Genomic DNA, 21,599 nt, shown 5'->3' with positions numbered 1-21,599 from the left:
TCCTCTCTTTCCCACTTCCAGTGAATCACGCGTTCACAGCTCGGCTTAACACCCCGCAACATCTTGTAAACACATCACACGCTGCAAAACTGAAGGACACACACAAGCCCCGGTGCCAATTTAAGCTATAATTAATACAGACGCACAAATAAACAGAATGAGCTGGTTTGAGTGCAAAGAGCTGAAAATGGCATCGAGCTATTTTTTTTTTTTTGCTTACGCTAAGGCCCCGTAACCTCTAAAACACACATTTTCTCAACGCGAGCTGAGTATTCATTTTCTCGATAAACAAATTCATTTAGCCTCTGGCCCTAAATCTGTTCATAGTAGCCAACATCTCAGCAGGTGTGCGAAGTTCAGGATCCATTTGGCTCCATTTGGGGTTATGTAATCCAAGACATGGGCCCCCAAGCATCGGTGGCTCACTTAAAAAATGGAAAACTGCAATTTGAAACGTTTTACACACACAAACTTCCCCCCCTTCGCACACACCCCCACGTACACAGGATTTTCTATTATAGTGGGGACATACCATTAGCATAAACAAATAATCATAAAAAATATATATATAAATATATAAAAAATATATAAAATATATATATAAAAAAAAAATATATATATATATATATATATTAGGGCTGCACAATTAATCAGATTTTAATCAGATTTTAATCATGATCACAATATTATTTTAGCTGATCCTTGGCAATATTAACATTTAGAAAGCCAAAGCCGCATGTCAAATCAAGCACTTTGTCATACTACCACCAGGGGGCAACGTTTCCCACATGTTTACCCAACAAAAGCTTCTGTTTTTCTCACCCTAATATATTATTTAGCAGTGTGAAATGGCAACCTGATCCCTAATACGATTTTTAATGTGCTAGCCGTTAATTGAGACCCATTTTGAAAAATCCGAATGGCGGAAAATTGAAAGAAAATATGAAAAAAAATGGTCACAGTCATTATTGTGTTGAATCAAAGTAAAAAATTAAAAATATCTACTTTACCCTTGGAAAACAATATTCAATTTTATTGCATTTTTTAAAAGTTTTTTTTGTATTGTCAATTAAAAAAAAACATCTAATTTTTAACCCTTTACTGTGCACAGCAGCCGCTTTCAGCCCATAGTCTAACATGCTAAAACGGCTTTTATTAGGAACATGTTATTCTATTTTTAAGTACTAAAAAGGCAAGAATTTTCAGGATTTTAGAGAAATTTAGGGCGACTTTAAGCAATTGCCTCTTTGGCCTAAAGCGGCCACTGTGCCCAAGAAAGACTTAATAAAAAAGATGGAATTCAAATGTTCTTTTTAAAATGGAATTAATCAATTAATAGCATTTTTTAATCAATAATTAAAATATTTTTTTGTTGCAGCCCTAATACATGAGTGAAAGAACCTGAAGCTAGAACATTAATAACCAAAGTAAACAATGCTGTGCATATTATTTCATGGTTCCTTTGCCATTTTTTTAGCATAAGCCATGAAAATGATCTATGATTGTTTCTTTTTTCCACCCTGGAAGTTGTCTGTATTAGAAGTACTCGAGGTATGAATAACTTGTATCGGAATCAGAGGTTACTCAAGAATTGAGTACTTGTACTCACACGGGTGTGTGAAAAAGTGTTAGACCTCATTTTCTTTCTTTTATTTATTTTTTTTTAAATTCCTCACACACTTTCTCTTTTGAAAGCTAATTCTGGACGCTAATGCATTATTCTACACTTTAAGTATTGCCAGAATATATCATGTTAGCCAAGGACTACGTTTTTGATGGCGTGGTGATTCTTTGTTTTTCGAGCCCCTTTTACCTGCACAAAGTTGTATCACCGAGCCGGGATATGACCGGACGGTCACATTGAAATCACTCTGCGGTGCTCCGAGCTGTGACAGGAGGAGAGCATTGCCCTACTTTGAGTCTGCCGTAATTATGTAATGCTTGAGTACCTGCAGCACCAGCGGCATGACAACTTGTGGCTATGAATGTTAGCAGTGCAGACAGAAAGTGGCTCATCTCTTTCCTGTGATACAATAGTTTATTACTCCTCGCCCTCAATTCACATCCGTACAAAAGAGAGGCACATTAAAAATACAAAAATATATACAATGTCCCAAAAATACCCGCAGTTATCAAAATTTGTGAAGCATAGGTTAAACTTTTGTGGTTTTCTTCCTTTATTTTAGTTTGTTTCGTTTGTTAAAAACAAAAAGTCAATATTTTTTTGTTGTGGTCTAACTTAAAAGAAGGAAAAATATCAAAAAGAAATCAAATGCATGCTATACACAATCTTGCTCAGTATTGCTCATAATTGTACAGACCTAAAGTAAAAAGCAATGTTTACAATTAAGCGTTACGCGATTCTTTTGTTGTTTTGCTTTTTGAATATGAGTTACATAAACAAATAGCATGCTGATAGTTGAGCGATGCATTCTGGGATGCCTTTCTCCACACAAAATTCTGATGTCATTCAAATGTCCAATGGGCACATCCCAAAGTGACGTTCTCACTCCGATTGGCTCTTAGGTAGGAAATGCAAGATAGAAGTTTTAAAATTCCCTAATGCAAGGCATTATTTAATTATTATTTATTAATTATTATTTAGTTACTTAATTATTAAGCTCAGCAACACTTTGATTTTACTTTGAGTGGATGTCACATTAATTTTCGATAAATTTTAATGGAATCATCACCTATAATGAGTCGTCAGGAGGTTATAATTGATGAACGGACACATCGGAACAGAAGTGAGCGACACAGGGGATTTATGACGAACCGATGATTATAAAGTTTGACGTGGAAAAATTGGTGTACTGCCGACTACGATTTTCAGCTTGAAAAAGTGGCGGAAGCAAAAAAATAAAATATAAGATGCTCACCTCTGAGAAAAAAATGTGATTTTCTCATTTTCATATTACTAGCAAAGTGGTGCTAATTCACTTCTGAAATAGTTGTTCTTTTAAAATGTATTTTTCTGATGTGACTTATTTCTCAGATTATAACAATTTATAATTTAACATTTCGCCATGTCACTTTCTTCCTGACTTTATGTTTTTTTTTTCCCCTAATACTCCTTCCCTACTATGTCATTTATCTCCTGAGCTGCACTTGTTTTATAATCCCTTCAAAGTTTTCCAATTTCTCTTAAAAACATCCGAGCAACCAAATCTCTTCAGCCGGCCTCCCTCACGCTCCTCAACACTTTCCACATCGTTTCCCCGTCGCTCTCACTTCCTCTTTCCATTACTCTTACGGGTCTTGTCGCAAAGGCCTCATTTGAAAGAAAAAGCTTAGGCGCGCTACTCTGCCGAAGGAACCTGAGTCTCATCTGTCGCTTACATAACATATTTCAAGACCTACTGGAGTCGCGCAGCGTGCGTGATTTAGTCGACTCTTCATTATGATGAACATGCAGTATGTCATCAGATGTTAATGCTGACAGCAGACTTTTTTTTCCCCCCGTTCCTCCATAGAGAGCAAAGCTCCATGCTGCTTTACAGGAGAAAAATCGTCTCAACCTCGAGCTGATTGGCCGTCACCTGAAGGCATCCAAATATGACCAGGTGATGTTTCCACTCATGCATAACAAAAGAAAACCACGTTTTTTGTTATTTTATTCTATTTTTTTACTGATATTTATTCTTGCCTGCGAAGAAAAGACAGAGACAACTTGTGATGGCGTGTGATGAGCTACCCCGGTGTGTTTCACAAAAGGGGTTGCGCTTGACATCCATCCAAGGGCTTGTGTTTGCATGGTTGATCCACAAAAAGGTTCCATCTGTGAACCTGCAAGGTGGACACATACACATGAAAAGAATGCAGGACCAACTTCCTGCCAAACTCACAGATTGCATGAAACACTCTGACCCTTGGCAGAAAGTGTATTTATCATATTAAGCAGGGCAATTAGATAAAACTGTATATATATATATATATATATATATATATATATATATATATATATATATATATATATATATATATATATATATATATATATATATATATATATATATATATATATATATATATATAGTAGTTTGTATATGATTTGAATGAATAAATCGCTTGCACATAAACACAAAATTACCAAGGATTGATAATGAAGCTGGTTCTCATGGCAGTGAGATCTTTCTATCTTTTTTTTAGGTGTGCTCAAGCTTTAGCTCCTGTAAATGTTCAACAACGATCAAACAATCGTTAGCAACTGACCCACAAATGGACATTGGGCGATCCATCGTTCGGAAATGATTGGAATACCGTAAAGAAACATTATCTGATTTTCAGAGAAAATCCTTCATTGTATTTTTAAGTTATTCCTTAATAGATAACTCATTTAAATACTTTCAAAATTCCAAATTCAACATCCTGAGTTGTTCATGGACATGAGTGCGTAACCACTTAGAGTTGCGTCTGTGTCGGCAGCATATGCCCGAGACTGTGGAGGTGAAGCAGCGGCCACAGACAGAGCATGAGCAGGTCTTTGCACCCCTTCACAGCAAGCAGAAGGAGAGCCATCCATTGCAAAAGGTATGGAAAATATACAAATAACATTATAGGGCGATCGCCTTTGTGCGAGATTTGGTGCTGTTTATAAAATTATTTAAGCTATTAAATTGCACCAAAAATTGTATTTATTCCTTAGATCACTTTTTTTTTCAAACATAGGGTCACTCTCATTTGAAAGAGAGTAAATCAAACAAAAAAATCAATAATGCTATATTACCTCCACCAGAGCATTACGATTCATTACCATTTAATTGTTTTGTTTTATTAAACAAACAAACAAAAAAAATATAGAAGCCCCTGGGTGGTCGTAAGCGTTCCTAATGTCAAAAAAAACAAACATATAAGCACTAATATCTATGTATACAATCTGATTAATCAATGACTAGATCGACTGATTAATTGAATATTAATCTCATCAATCACACAAAATGTTATCACAGAATTCTGCATGCCCGTTCTATAAACCGATAAGCGTATCCACCTACACCTTAAGGTACATTAACTTAATGTAATTATGTACTGTTTATATACTGTGATTCACTATTGCAAATGAGGGACCAAAGTGAGAAATAATGCACTCTGCCAGACCAAAACATTGTTCTACGCTAATAACAAGTGACGATAACCGATGAGGGTGAATATTAAGGGTGTTGTTATGTTTCCTGTATTTTGTTCTCTTCAACTAACTGGATGGTCTAAGCACAGAAAGCGAACTGCAATTCGGGGTTCACTCAACAAGGGTGACCATTCAAAAGCATTATCCGTTTGTAAAACGGCTAACTCGTCCCCCAAAGCCGCAACTCATTAAAAGTTTAGCGCTTTCATATGATCCCGAGTCAAGTGAGCAAAATGCACGTCCGAGCAGTTTGTTCTAGTCGAAAGCCCGCTCGGACTTCAGCGGCTGGAAACAAATGTGTGACGCTTGATTAGAAAGCTTGTCTCTGTGGCGAGGCCTGTTGGGTGTCCGCTTTTGACAACGTGTCCGATGTGCGCGGCCATCTTTGATTATCGTGTCACGTGTCAGTGCGTGTTTTCTTCTGCCAGGCCCGGCCTCGAGCTGACCGTGACCATGAGCAAGCCATACAACTTTTAGAGGTACAGTAAACAGTCGCAAAAACAAACCAGCATGCTTAGCTAAGCTTGCTAGTTTAATGCTAACACACAATGCTACATTTCATAGACGGGCTAACGAATAGCGTTAGCGTGTTGGCAGAATACACATGACAGTTGACTCTTGGGCATGTATTCTTTATCTTCTGTGAAGAATGACAAATGCTGCAGGTTTTTCTTTGTTTATTAATTTGATGAATGTCGTAAACATTTACGTTTGCGGACCCCACAGTGCAATCAATGTTTTTTGTTACGCTTTCATTTCATCCTATTCTTATTTAACTGCATTCATTTTTGTTCATGTTCTGCATGATCTTTTTGCTTATTATTTATTTTCATGTGTTTCTTTGTTTCTGCCCTCCCCCCTTTTTTTCTGAACAGAACAATCAGGGCAGAATGTTTCAGGTATTTTTTTTTTTTTAATGTAGTTTTACCACCTCCTCCAAGCTGGGTGTTCCTATAATATGGTTGACCCTTCGTGGCCTCGCTGTTTTGCACTTTTTTTTTTTTTTAACGCCATGAATGCCTGTTATGGTTTGCATTATGATCGCTAAAGAATATATATATATATATATATATATATATATATATATATATAAATAAGCTATGTGGGGAGTTGTACTAAATTAAATATTATTTAAATATCATTCATAATAAACAAAAAAACGTACTGGTAATGAAGCAAGACGAATGAAGAAAAAAGATGAATGGCTGTTTGTTTTTCTTTCTTAAATATATCATAGCATAAAAAAACAAAAACATACTGGTAATAAATATATATGACAAACAAAAAAGTTTATAATAAACAAATGAAATTGTGAATAAAAACAACAAACAACATCGAAACAAAAAAGGAAAAAATGGAATGTATCGACCGCGATAAATGAGGGAACACTGTACATCAAAAATGATGGACTAGTAAAAATTATACCATAAAATAGAACTGTACCTTCCAGACAGTACTTTATCATACTTTATGGATTATTTAAATCTATGTATTGTATAATCCAGTTACCTCCTAGCAGTGCCCGATGTTACGCAAGTTATCCGTCATATGAGCAGCGGTGCAGATGACTTCACACGTTCACATATGTTGATTTGACTGCGGTGGGATTGAGCACAAAATGCTCTTCGGGGACATTTTCGCTAATTGCGCCTTTGCTCGATGAGCTTCGATTTGGAAGAGTCAAATGTACGCTTCCCTTTGACATCTAACTCCCTCTTCCCATCTTTTGTCTGTCAAAGGTCCGGATTCGTGACCTGGTGCAGACATGCAGGTCACAGAGTGAGCATTTCCATCAGCTGTCTAAAGAGCTGCTGAATTTCCATTTACAATCTCATCCTGCGGAGATCCTCCCGAGTAAAGCCCCTTCCAAATCTTCCAATCTCCTCTCGGAGGAGGAGCGGCTCCCAAAAGTCATTGTCGGATTTGAAACCCATCCTGAAGAAGGTAGGTAGGCCCAATCTCCCAGATCGCTCCCTATAGTGAAATGAAATCCAATTTTAGGGGGCTTAAAATGACCAAAACACCATCACAATCTTTTGCGATAATCTTCATACATAAAAACCTAAAAAAAAAACAAAATACATACTCTGTTTGAAAAGGAGTAGCAACAATTTAAAATACTTTTATTTCCACCCCTTTTAAATATTCTCGTATTATATTATGAACTAATATTGCTACACAGACATATGCATATATAAATAATATAAAAGATATATATTTATGTGTAACTACTCCATAAATATACGTATAGAGAATATATGCACTTCATAAAGATCCATATAAACATGTACTTACAATAATAACAAATATAATAGTTACATACATATCTCTATAAAAATAACTGACACAATGCTACTTTACATAATATAATATAATATAATATAATATAATATAATATAATATAATATAATATAATATAATATAATATAATATCTAAACACAAAATATATACACCAACCTACTATATAACCAACTAACTATACCAATAAATATTTACTTTAACAAGTATAATGCAGATGCCCGCACGAAAACGGCTTTGTTTTTGTCATGTGAAGTGTAATTGCAATAAAATAAGGATTGGAATTTTTTTTGTATTTATTTTAGGCCCTTTGATGTTTTTTTTTTTTTCGGTTTTAGACTTATCTGTAACCTGCATAAACGCTGCAAAATAGTAATGGATTTATATAGCTTTTTTGTGTTAATTTAAAAAACAATACCGTTTTATGTATATTTATAAAATTTTTGAAGATTATCCTAATATTTATAGTCATTGCGGCTAGTGGGTGTGTGTTAAAGGTCTAGGGTTAGGGTTAGGGGTAACCCTAACACTTTGCAAAATATAATTGAGAAGCACAGGTATAATACAAGAGTTCTCAAATATTTGTCAGTTGAATCTTTCAAAATCACCATTTGAGATATTTTTAGTTTATTACATGAAGGCAATATTTTATACACAGGTGATCAGTGTTTTAAATTGGATGGGGTCAGAGGGTTTATGAACAAAATAAATGAGTGATTTAATGCCCACTTGACTTGATCATCATGCGCCTCTACAGATACACGCTATCAAAACAAATATGCTTGATGCGCTGGATCAATATCTACCCTGCCTGATCGCAAGTCTGATGTATGACTTGAATGTGGTTGAACAAATTAGTATTCTAATAACACATAGCGGAACCTGCAATGCCAGCAGAGCAGCGATGGACATCTATGGCTTACTTTGAAGGGGAAATCATGTAGCAAAACTGTTTATAATGTTTCTTTTGCCACAAACAACATCTTTTCTAACACACACAAACACACACACACACACACACACACACACACAAATATACATGAAAGGTTTAATACGTTTAGACAGACAGACAGACGAGTAGGTTGGTAGATAGATAGATAGATAGATAGATAGATAGATAGATAGATAGAAATAGCTTGATTACTAACTATCAAGCTAGGTGATTAGCTAGCTAACAAGCTAGCTAGTGCAACAGATATACAGTTGTAGGATGGATGATAGATAGACAGTAGCTAGCTTGGTATTAACATAGTTAGCTAGTTAGCTATCATGCTAACTAGTGTGATAGATAGATAGATAGATAGATAGATAGATAGATAGATAGATAGATAGATAGATAGATAGATAGATAGATAGATGGATAGAGATGGAGCTAGCTTGATGACTAGCTATCAAGCGAGGTGGTAAGCTAGCTAACAAGTTAGCTAGTGCAACAGATATAAAGTTGTAGGATGGATGATGCTTGGGCTTAAGATAGTTATCGAGCTAGCAATCATGCTAACTAGTGCGACAGATAGGCTATAGATAGCTTGATAGCCAGCTAGATAGCTATGTAGCTAGCTAGTTTCCAAATTGCAAACTAACTGTAAAACAACAGTCTATATATAAATAATATGCATTTAAAACATAATTTCGTTTCATTGGAGAAAGACTGAAAGAAAGTCGGAGAAGAACTGAGTGCCTTGAAGTCATTCAATTTAGGATTTAATTATTTAGACATTTAAAACATTTCCACTGCACTAACATTTCTCTTAAAACCAAGAACACTATTAAGTGGAGTAATAATTAAAAACAAAAAGTCACAAGTGCTTCACGAAGCCTCATTTCCCCTTCACTTGTTGTTGAGCATCACACCCAATGTATTCCTTTACTTTTTATTTTAGAATATGTTGTGGGCCACCCAAATATGGATAGTTGGCTGCAAACAGCCAAGCAGCTGCGGTTCTAAACGTTTGCGTAGACGCACCGTATTAGTCCCACGCAAACCACAAGGGCCGAGCGATACCAGCTTTAATTTCCTCCAGCCGTTCATCCGTCTGAATTCTTCCAGCGCAATTTGTGTTCCCTGCATTTTTCATGTGTTCAACCCCGAGGACATTGATGGTATTTCAGGACAAATGCTCCGCACGAGCTTGTTGACGGGGCCAAAACGAGCCCGGGCCGCGCTCGCTCACGTTAACAGGAGATCAATAGGCCTGCAATGAGACGCAAATGGCTTGCAGGAGGAATGACAGTTGCTCTTTAATTGTGATGGAAATCAATTTCTCCCAGGCGATGAGAGCGTGCCAAACGCACCGCCACTGATCTCCCAGTTCTTGCAGTGCCCACAGCGGAGTCCAGATTGGCCGTCCGTCAAGTCTCGCACCGTGAAAACGGAAGCCGCCGGCTGCACTTCGCGGCCGACCCCATCAGCGGTGAGCCTTCAAACGGCAATCGAGATCTTTTTATGTTAAGAAAATAACTGTGACTTTCTTTTTGGGCTTTGTTGACGAGCTGCAGATGGAGGATGAAGCAAGCCCATCACCCAGGTCCAAGCCTCGCTACACAGGCCAGGTCCGCCTTTGCACTGCCCGATACAGGTGAGGAGCCTCAGCTGATCCATTTCTTTGTTCGGAATCCGTCAATGATGCTTCAATTTCTTCTGACATAGTTATAATCCCTACGATGGACCAAACGAACATCCTGAAGCAGAGCTCCCACTTGTGGCTGGGAAGTATTTGTATGTATATGGGAACATGGATGACGACGGATTCTATGAAGGTGAGATGTACATTATATATATATATATATATATATATATATATATATATATATATATATATATATATATATATATATATATATATATATATATATATATATATATATATATATATATATAAACGATTATTTTGGTCAATATTGAAATCATGATTATTAATCGCAAATATTCATCATGTTATTCGTCAACATGTCTATTATTGCCCTTTTTTTATATTGAAATCATGATTATTAATCGCAAATATTCATCATGTTATTCGTCCACATGTCTATTATTGCCCTTTTTTATATTGAAATCATGATTATTAATCGCAAATATTCATCATGTTATTCGTCTATGTCTATTATTGCCCTTTTTTGAAACAAGCAGCATGTAAACAAGGCTTCAAGGCTTACTTACAAAAACATAATAAACTAAAATAAATAAAGTAAATAATAACAAAAATAAAACAAATTCAGTCAAAGGCATGGCAAAAACTTGGCACACGGTTCAACACAGCAAACTTAATTGCTGAGTGCAAACTAATGATAAATATAAGCCTGCTTAGAACCAAGCACTTTATTTACTTTTAAGCAAATTTTAATCAATTAGCAGTCAAAACATCATTTCGATCATTTCTAACTGAATTTATTCCAATTTTTTGCCAATCGGACTCAATTGATTGGCTGGAAACCATGCCCCCTAGTGGTAAAATGGAAATGTGCTTGATTTGACATAATTTTTTTTTAAAACATGCTTGATTTTTTTTAAATGATAGTATCACCGAGGATCAGCTTAATTAATCGTGACCGCGATTAAAATTCGATTAATTGTGCAGCCCTAATATATATATATATATATATATATATATATATATATATATATATATATATATATATATATATATATATATCTTTACATATCTGTATATATGTACGTATTACGTCATCAGAAAATAAAAGCATGTAGATGTAAAAGTAGCAGGTGTATTAGTAATTTTTTTTTTAAATTTTGTTCTTCAACTTGTTGAAATATGCGTATATGTACTTGTGCCTGAGGAGAATATCTGCTTTACGGTCTTTACAACCAACCGCAGAGATTTGCCATCAAATCTCCCAAGCGTTATGACAGCTTTTTCAATCAGATTCAATACTAATCCTCAATAGTCAGCAAGCCTTCAGGGCCATCCCAGGAAGCCGCAGACGCCGTTGTGCTCAGCTGCACTGACTCATTAAAGCTGGGAAGGGGTGGGGGGGGGGGGGGGGGGTAGCATGGCGGCGTGGAGGAGGCGTTGTGTGTTTACCAGGAAGGAGAGAGACTCAGGCAGCAGACCAAGCTGTTGTCAAGATGGGACCTTGGTCCCTTTTAGCTTGATGACTAATCCAGCTGGGCTCGCCTTGATCATCATGCTAGCACACACATACGACTTTAACGAGTCCGTGGCGGGGTTACGGGGGGGGGGGGGGGGGGGGGGGGGGGTTGAGTAAACTGTGAACTGTGTATAAGCAATGCGTGGGTACGCATTTTCAAGCAAAGTATCAAGACAAACTTCATGCTTTGCTAGCACCGTGTAGCCTTGTTTTTCGTCGTTCCAGTTTTGGCCCAAATTGGGTTATTTTGGATGCAAGTCTTTTAGATTGTGAAAATGATTGGTTTAAAACAACAAAAAGCACACCGTAAAACGATTGTCAAAACAAAAATGAACTTACCTGACTTTTGGGGGTAAAAGGATTAACTTAAAAATTTGGGTTGCTTCCTTTTGAACCAATTTGGGTTAAATGTTTTTAGGGTGTTGGTTCAAAATAACCCTCCAAAACACTTGTGTCAAAACAATAATAAACTGATCTCTAAGTTTTTGGGGTAAAACAATTAACTTAAAATTTGGGTTACTTTGAACAGAAATGTTTTTTGAGTGTTAAAAAAAATTAGAACAATACACTTGAAAACACCAGTGACAAGAAGAAGCCAAATTGAGTCAACAATGAACTGACATAACTTTTTGGGCTTAAATAAATAACTTGGTTTGGTCACTTTTTGACCAAATTCGGGTTATTTTTTATATAAATTGTGTAAAAATGGTAAGAACAATGAAATTGAAAAAAAAAAAAGGACAAAAAGAACCCAAATTGGTTCGACAATGGCCTGACCTAATTTTTTGGGTTAATTTATTATTTTGGTTTGGTCACTTTCTGACCCAATTTGGGTTATTTTTTACCTAAATTCTTTTGAGCGTTAAATGGTTAGGACAAAAAAATTGGATAAAAAGACCCCAAATTGGGTGTACAATGAACTGACCTAACTTTTTGGCTTTAATGAAAACTTGTTTTGGTCGCTTTTTGACTCGATTTGGTTGGTGAGGTTAGGATGCAAAAAATCATTTGTTAAAAAAAAAGAAAAAGTAAACCAATTGGATCAAAACAAAAATGGACTAACCCAACGTTTTGGGTTAAACGAATAACTCGAAAATTCGTGATGGTGACTTTTGAGTCAATTTGCTTTAGTTATGACCCCACTGATTTTGGAATGCAGCTTCTACCCATCACCTTTTTCTTGATCGCAGGCGAGCTGCTGGACGGCCAGCGAGGACTCGTCCCCTCGAACTTCGTCGAGTTCGTCCAGGACAAGGAGAAGCTGTCCATTCAAGGCGGGGATGGAGGAGAAGATCTTGGCCCCGTGGAACACGCGCCCCTAGCCCTGATGTCGGTGGACGGCGGCGCCGGGCAGGACGTCCTCCTGAGCTCGGCGAACGCGTTGGTACCCTGTAGCAACGGCACCGGGGGCCCCCTGGACCCGGAGGACCTGGCCGAAGACGTTGTGCCTTATCCCCGAAAGATCACCCTGATCAAGCAGCTGGCGCGGAGCGTCATCGTGGCTTGGGAGCCTCCGCTTGTGCCTTTGAGTTGGGGGAACATCTCCGGCTACAACGTGTTGGCGGACGGCGAGCTGCGAGCCAGCGTACCCTTCGGCGGCCGTACCAAATGCTTGCTGGAGAAACTGGACCTGGACGGATGCGTCCACCGCGTGTCGGTGCAATGCGTCACCGACCGGGGACTTTCGGACGAACTGCGATGCACCCTCTTGGTGGGGGCCAACGTGGTGGTGGCACCGTGCGGCCTCCGGGTGGACGACATCCAGCGGGACACGGCCGAGCTCTCCTGGTTGCCTAGCAACAGTAACTACGGTCACACCGTCTACCTGGACGGGGTCGAGCACGCCGCGTTGAAGCCGGGGAGGTACAGGCTCCGCTTCTTCAACCTGAAGCCGCTGACGGTGTATAAAGTGACGGTGGCGGCACAGCCTCACCAGGTGCCATGGCAACTGCCTCTGGAGCAGAGGGAGAGGAAGGAAGCCGGAGTAGAATTCTGCACTCAGGCTGCAGGTCAGCACTACATCATATCAATAATGGATGCGTAGCTTCGTGGCCTCCGCTAGACTTTGTCAATATTTCTACTCAGATTTTTGAAATCATACTGTAGATAGCTGCGTATGCATATTTCTGTTTACTAGCAACTTTCACGAGTAACTTGCAAAGATAATGATGCTACGGAAACACAGAGCGGCCGATGGAAGTAATATTCTTTGACTTTTTAACTTGTTTGTGCGTACTTGTACATTTTGGAATGCCTCCCCCACGCACCCCAGGAAAGAAAAAAAGACATTTTGTGGCCCCTGACTATAAATAAGATCGTTATCTGTAAAAAATATATGAGTACAGTGATCCCTCGTTTTATTGCGGGGAAGTGAAAAACCTCAAATTAGCGTCGCCCCAATCGACGGAGTTTTCATGAATGTGTATGTGGGTATGTGTTTTTTTTTTTTTAAATGTGTAAAGCAGTGGTGTCAAACAAATTTTTATTTTGGGCCGCGTTGTAGTGATAGTTTCTGTCAGAGGGCCGGAATGACTGTGACTTCAAATACATTTTAAGTGTGTTGATCACACATTTACCAAGATTTGATACCAGAAGCCGGCAAAACCTGTTCAAAAGAGATTTGAAGAATAAGAAAATGTTTGTTTTTCTTCCCTCAAATTTTTAAAAGTTAAAGACAACTTGCAATTTTGGTATTTTAGTCAGAAACCTGAAGTCAAATCAGCATTTCAAGGGCCACAAAAAGTGAGGTGGCGGGCCGGATCTGGCCCCCGGGCCTTGACTTTGACACCAGTGGTGTAAAGTATTTATGCTTTGCATATTTAAGACAAATATTACTGCAATACCCCATTTCCTTAGTCTCACGGAGAGCCGCGGTTATATTAGCGGCGCCCGGAAGGCTGCCCTGCTCTCCTGCCATCGACCAATGGGGACAGGAGTTGTATTCTACTCCCATCCCAATTCCTATGGTCGCGCCGGGAGCCAATCACGTGACATGTGGGAGTGATCGAGAGCTGTGCTTCCTCAAAGTCACACACACTTGGAGCGAGACGCAAATGAAGCAAATGATCTCTTACCTAGATTTTTTTTTTGCAATAAAAAGTGTAAAATCTGATCGTTATCATGTTTGGTCAGCTACAGACTTCGCTTTAATTAGACGTCCGGGCCCTGCTAAGACAACCATGGCTCTCTGTGAGACTATAGCCAAAGGAATTGGTAACTGGAAGGGACAACAGTACAGTTACTGGATAAGGTGCACTGCAGTAGATTGACATCCAAGGAGTTGCCATGGCAAGTGCATTTATAGTTAACTCGTGCTGGAAATTTTCACAGCGCGTCTCTCCACAATATAGCTTTTTTTTTCCCCCAAAAAAAATTCCGCGTTGCACTGAAGAATAGGCGAGGTGCAAAGTAGCGAGGGATCACTGTATAACTAAAATAGTATCCTTTTAACATTAACAAAGAAAAAAAATGGAATATAAATCAACTCACAGCAATTGTTTACTTTTTCACATTGTTTATAAAGATTACTAGTTAGTCTGAATCTGAAAAAAGCGCATCAAAGTACCTAGAAAAAAAAACATTCATCATTATTCAAACTCGAAACATTTTTGACAAACCGAAAAGTTTGACGCTGGAAAAATGGTAAATCTATTAAGAAAAATGGCGTATGCCATGATGTAAACTGATGCGGAACTTTAACACAGGAGCACCGACATTTTTATTTTAACCAGAAGAAAAAGTTATATGTATGTAATATACTGTATACGTATATACAACAACATTTCCTTACTGTGCCATTGTTGTGTATTGTATCTTGTCTAGGTCCAACACCCTATTGCAGAACAGGTCAGACTCAAATATTCAATCCCGAGCTGGATTTCACAAACTCCTGAATGATCTAATTCCTATTCACTAATGAAATCCCTATGTTATTCGAAGCCAAATTAAACGCAATTTCGCTCAGCTTTTCCTCGGGGCACATCGCTAATTAGCACAAAAAGCAAGCGCCACAAGATACCATCACTTATTACCCCGATGAGTCATTTTTCTCGCCTATAGCCAAAGCCCGGCTTAAGTGTTATGTAATTTAAAACATGGGCGCTTCACTACTCACTGAAACGGCAGTTTTGTATGAGTATATTTCAATGAAAACTACAGTAAGCCTGATTGATTTACAGTACAGTACTACTGACTTTTATGGCACATTTAACATCACGCGTGATGGTTTTAATGTGAATACAGCCCACTAGTGATGCCAAATAATCACAATATTGCACATTTACTATGCAGCATGCAGTTATAAATGGACCCATCAGTTCTTTTAAGACCTGCAACTACATCACAACCTCTTGCCTGTGCATGGTGGTGCGTTTATGGAATGCTTTAAAGCTATTTTTTCCTGTTGATATATCAACTGTATTTCATTTGAAAGGAGTTCACAGCTCTTGTCTGAATTGGCAGGCCCTCCCCTGCCTCCGCAAGATGTACAGGTTCTCTGCGGCCAGGCACCCGGGGTCCTGCAAGTCCGCTGGAAGCCCCCACTCTTGTCTCCAACGGGAACGTCAAATGGTGCCAATGTTCTTGGTTACGCTGTCTGCACTAAAGGACAGAAGGTAAGGGACGTTTTTTTTTTGGATTGGTATCCATACTCCGGTCAAGTGTGGCTCATCTGTATCATTATTACAATGGGGGGAGGATTTGGGTTTATAAAGAATTCCTGTGGTTCACTTTTGTCTTTATATAGTATTGTAGCATGTTCTATCCAATGTACATACAATATCAATACTGTGACTTTTGAGTTAGTATGTATAACGAGAGGGCTTTCCTTAGTAAAGGCTTTGCTGCCCTCTAGCGGCGACAAGGTTGAATCAACCTTTTATGTGAAAAGATTGTTTTGTTTATTTCGTTTGCTGCTCTGCAAGAGTCCACACAACTGATCATTTTTCATTATTCTACATTTATTTAATGATTGTAAAATCTTTTAAACCGTCGGACAATCACAACATTTCATCTTCAACCTGTTACAAAAATTCACAATTCCCAGGGTATATTTATTCTCGTTGCTAATTCACAGTTTTCCCACAATTCAACAGTTTTCACACCCCCCCCCCCCAAAAAAAAACATCTCTTCTTTCCCAGTAAGGATTTAAAAAGTGTTTTCTCATTCGATTTTCTAAACGTAATTTTGTTTTGACATATTTTCAACATCCCCACTATTTCGCATCACAAAAATTCATCAACAATATACACGTTTTTCACCAGTATTGTTTTTCTTAGTGGTTTTTGTTTTTCAGCTCTTATATTTCAAAACCTAGTCTCCAAATTTAACACATTGCCGCTTTTTTTCCATTTTTTTTCTATAAAGATTTATTTGTCTGTATTTTTACAAGGCAAATATTATTATTTATCACCAAACCGAAGCCTTGTCCCCGCTCGAAACCAGATCGCCGAGGTGATGTTCCCGATGGCGGACTACGTGACGGTAGAGCTGACGAGGATCCAGTGCCTGGAGGCCAGGGAGGTCATCGTCAGGACGCTGTCGGCGCAGGGGGAGTCTCAGGACTCCCACGTGGCCCTCATTCCAAACAACCTGCTGGTGCCTCTACCTCCGCTTCCCCTGCCGGCGCCGATGCACCCCCACCCCCACGGGCAGCCTCACCTCGCGTCCCCCCACCACCCTCACGCCGCGCCCCAGCTACCCGCCCCGCCCCATCCGAGACTCCCGCACCCGGTCGGGCCCCAGCCGAACCAGATGCGAGCCCCGCATCCGCGGCCCCCGCACCTCCATCAAGGTCCCAGGCCCCAGCACCGACTGCCTCTGCAGCCCCACGCTCACCCCCACCCAGTACCTCAGAGACCAGTAAGTGCCAGAGACCTGGATGCCAAAGAGCAAGGCGCCCGCTACGGGCCCGCCGTCCCGCCCGGTTGGGACCTCGCGCGCTCCCCTTCGCAGGGCCACACCCTGGAGCCCCCTCCCCCTGGCAATCCACGGTCCCCCTCCCCTCAGAGGATTCTACCGCAGCCCAGAGGCACCCTCATCCCGGACAACGTGGCCAAAGCCATCGCCCGGGAAGCGGCGCAGAGGGTGGCGGCCGAGAGCGGAAAGGTCTGACCGGTTGGCAACGGCAACTCCAGATGCAATTTCAAAATTCAGCCGTGTTTTTTTTTTTTTTAATCATCGATTCATTTCTTAGATACCTAAAATTGCCTAAATGCAAAATTTCTGCCTCTCAACTGGAAATATTCTCAGATTCAATTAGTCCTGCAGACTACCGTAATTCTCCAAATATAAGACAAACTTTTTTTTCCTCCCAAAAATGAAGGCCAAAAGTATAGGTGCATTCCATAAATGCTAACTTTAAAACTGGTTTAAAAACTTCTTAAAAATGTAAAAACTAAAGCTTAAAAACTCAGAAATCCGTCTAACCTTGGACTGACTTTCGCAGAATTCTCGGAATTCTGGCCTAACAGAATCGTCCTGCTGAAAATAGTCAGAATTTTAACTCTAAAGTCAAAATTTTTCATTTGAAAATTCCAACTTTATTGTCAGCCACAGTCCATAAAGTCAAAATTCTGACTTTATTCTCAGAATTCTGCCTTTAAAGGGAGAATTAAAAGTCAAACTTTAAAATGTTTTCACCTTATGAGTGAAATTTCAGCTCCCTAGTGTCTGCTTTCAATGATTTTCCTTTGTGGCAATACCTAAGTGTTCAAGCTATCTTGAACTTTGACATATTGTCACCATCTGGGTGAAATTTCAGCTCCCTAGTGTCTTCTTTCAATGCTTTCCCTTTGTAGCAATTCTAAGCGGTCAAGCCATGTTGAACTTTGACAAATTGTCACCATCTTGGTGAAATTTCAGCTCCCTAGTGTCTTCTTTCAATGCTTTCCCTTTGTAGCAATACCTAAGCACTCAACCCATGTTGAATTTTGACATATTGTCACCATCTGGGTGAAATTTCAGCTCCCTAATGCCTTCTTTCAATGCTTTCCCTTTGTAGCAATACCTAAGTGGTCAATCCATGTTGAACTTTGACATATTGTCACCATCTGGGTGAAATTTCAGCTCCCCAGTGTCTTCTTTCAATGATTTCCCTTTGATATAGAAAATCTTCGATGTAAGGATCACCAGCTTGGACAAATACCGCACATGGGTCAAACACGTCCCTAAAAAAAATCAAACGCGTTTAATAATCCGATTTATGGATCCTTAGCCGCATCCCTGATAACGACACGTCCCGATCCACCCCCCGTTTTAGGGGGAACGGAGACCCGCCGGCCACGGCGAACAGGGTCCGACCTTTCACCAGCATCACTCGGACGAAGAAGAGGACGACGAAGAAGGCTTGGGACGCCGTCGTCGACGAGGCCCTTCCGTGGACGAGTTCCTCCGAGGTTCCGAGCTCGGGAGGCCGGTACGTGAAGCTCCACCACGAGCCTTCTCGCAGTTCCGACACAGCGCCCGTAGATGAACGCAACTGTCCTACCGCATGCAAACACGCCGGCGTCGGCGTCCCCGTGTGTGTACGTTTTGTTCCTTCGTCATGCGTGTGGTGCACGTCTCGTACTGTACGTATGTGGACTTACACAAGCGGGTCTGTGTGTTTGTGTGTGACTGTCAAAAGCCTCACTATAGTCACAATGAAGATTATCACAGCGAGAGCAGCCGCGGCTCTGACCTGTCTGACATCATGGAAGAGGATGAGGAGGAGCTGTACTCAGAGATGCAGCTGGACGAGGGACGCCGACGCAACTCGCACAACACACCCAAGGTGCAGTTCTTTGCACTTACTGTACTTCCAAGCAGCGAGACTCAAATTTAATCTTGCTTCGCAGAACTGCACAGGCGCAGATATCTCACTGCTGCCTTTTTCTTGCCTTTTGAGAAGTGTTGTTAGCGTGTGTGCTGAGTTTTAGAGGAAGTACAGCCCAACCTCCAAAGTCAAACGCAAATCGCTCTTCTTTAGCTTCAAAGCAAAATACGACGTTCCCTCGTTTCTCACAGTTAATGGGGACTGAAAAACCTCTGCGGTGAACTTTATTTTCGACAGGCATCAGAGCGTAGTGAGTGTTGTCATCATTTCCTCATGTATCCGCTCGCACCCCGCCCCCTCCCCCACATGCACGCCTCCGCACAGCTCTTTCACTCACAGCCACAAGCGCACAGTTTCAAAAGAGTTGTGAAGAGTTGTTACCAAATCACCGGCTATGACTCCGTCGAATCGAGTGGTTGAGTGTTAGGTAAAAATGCCTTCAAATGCCGCAGAACAAGACAGATTTTTAACTCATTCAGTGCCGTGGACGAGAATTCTCATTTTATAAGTGTAATAACAATAATAAATACAAAAAAATCTTGTCAAATACGTTTTTTTTTTATGGAGGGTAGCTGACACCCTTGACTAATGCTTACATAATATAAGCCAATTGAGCAGTGTAGTGACAACTGTGACCATTGGATGGCAGTGTTTCCACACATACAACATAGCTATTACCTACATGCAATTCAAACTGAGGAATGGAAGTCAATCTTTCATGTTACCTCCCATATTTACATAGATATAGTACACAATATTTTATTGGCCTTGAAGTTTGGCCAGTTAAGACTGATCTGGGAGTGTTATTGCAGAACATTGGGTTGGCGTTGCTCTAAAGTGACAGCATTTGGCCGAAAAAATAAACGTGACGCACTGAAGTCGCGAAAAGTGAAACGTAACGTGGCGAAGGATCACTGTATTCATTCTAAGTGTTGCCTACATAAAACCTTTACAGTTACATATTTTACTTTACAACGTTAACTCATTCACTTACACACTCTTACAATCATTTCATTAATTCCTTTTGAATGAAAAAAAACGTCTAAATCTTACACACTGTCCCTTTAAAGGGATAGTCCACTTATTTAGCCATTTTAAGTGTTAAAAAGTATTTTTTTTGGTCTATAAAGCCAAAAGTTCATATCTTAAAATTTACAATTGCCATAATAACAATGTCACTTATAATAATAATAATAATAATAATCATAATAATAAAAATAATCATAATAACAGGAACAGGAACAACAATCATTTTTGTTCTATGTGGCGCAATGAGTCTAAACTTGCCGTTCTGAATAATATTATGAGTAGAATATGAATTAAGCAGCAAAATTCACCTTTTTTTTAAAAAATTTATTTTATTCCTGTCCGTCAACTGAAAATGACATCACATTTGCTCATGGCTCAGATAACAACCAATCGCGGCTCGGTTAGCAAAGGTCACATGACAGAGCACAAAAAACGGATGCTGATAATTCCCATGACTTAATTTTCCAACAACACGTAAAAAAACTTCCTCATTCAGTCCAGGTTTGACTTTGGATGTTCCACTGTCAGGCATTAGCAAGAGAAAAAAAAAGAAAGCTGAAATTTCACCAATTTCCCAACTCCTACTTTATGATTCCAATTGCCGTATCGTAAGAATAAACCTCCTGGTGGGCTTGTTTGCGTGTGCGTCTGTGTTTCAGTGTGCTTGTCTTTGAGCGCTGCATGAGTTTGTTTACATCCGATTTGTTGGCGTCTGTCGACTCGCGTCGCGTTGACGAGCGCTACCGCGCAAAAGCCAGCGTGTGAAACCTTCCTGTATTCTGCATTGTAGTCAAACACTCCCTCTAGAGGCCGTCACGACAGGGACGGCGGGCGAAGGATTCATCACGGCGGCCAGCAACCTCAGAGACGACCTCTGATGGTCCCCGCCATCGGTTAGTACAACCCGGCTTCGTTTTTGTCCGCGAGGAAGATTCCGATGCGTCCGATTCTCATTGGTGAATGTTTGGATTATAAACGTGAATTTTCGAAGTTTACTTGTCACACCGGAAACCGTTTAGACTGTTTCTTAAGAGTTAAGAAGTACGACGTGGAACGAATTTTGAATTTTAAACATTTTCGAAATTTCGCAGAGAAGATAAGGACGGTTAAGAATTTTTACGAATTTCTCGAGAGCAACTGGGACAAATGTAAACATTTTTTGCATTTCCCTGCCAAACGGGGCACAACTAAGATTATTTCAGAACAAAGAAGATTTTCAGGA

The 21,599-nt window shown here is 39.7% G+C and overlaps 1 protein-coding gene across 2 annotated transcripts in view; it reads left to right on the top strand.

Annotated features, from left to right (window-relative positions):
* Positions 1-21,599, top strand: part of rimbp2a (RIMS binding protein 2a) — a 60,333-nt gene that overhangs the window by 28,317 nt on the left and 10,417 nt on the right. For both annotated transcript variants that reach the window (XM_088435206.1, XM_088435207.1), the window contains 14 exons: positions 3,474-3,563; positions 4,426-4,530; positions 5,554-5,604; positions 6,865-7,069; positions 9,696-9,838; positions 9,924-10,003; positions 10,075-10,184; positions 12,725-13,543; positions 15,357-15,380; positions 15,996-16,147; positions 16,978-17,640; positions 18,794-18,949; positions 19,160-19,306; positions 21,168-21,270. In XM_088435206.1, the coding sequence (XP_088291332.1) occupies positions 3,474-3,563; positions 4,426-4,530; positions 5,554-5,604; positions 6,865-7,069; positions 9,696-9,838; positions 9,924-10,003; positions 10,075-10,184; positions 12,725-13,543; positions 15,357-15,380; positions 15,996-16,147; positions 16,978-17,640; positions 18,794-18,949; positions 19,160-19,306; positions 21,168-21,270 (2,848 nt within the window). The remainder of the gene's footprint in view (positions 1-3,473; positions 3,564-4,425; positions 4,531-5,553; positions 5,605-6,864; positions 7,070-9,695; positions 9,839-9,923; positions 10,004-10,074; positions 10,185-12,724; positions 13,544-15,356; positions 15,381-15,995; positions 16,148-16,977; positions 17,641-18,793; positions 18,950-19,159; positions 19,307-21,167; positions 21,271-21,599) is intronic.

Source organism: Hippichthys cyanospilos, chromosome 15, assembly GCF_059441005.1.
Source record: "Hippichthys cyanospilos isolate Australia breed blue-spotted pipefish chromosome 15, RoL_Hcya_1.0, whole genome shotgun sequence".
Taxonomy (NCBI): Eukaryota; Metazoa; Chordata; class Actinopteri; order Syngnathiformes; family Syngnathidae; genus Hippichthys; species Hippichthys cyanospilos.
Note: the sequence above shows the minus strand (reverse complement) of the source record. Positions and strands in the feature narration are given on the sequence as shown.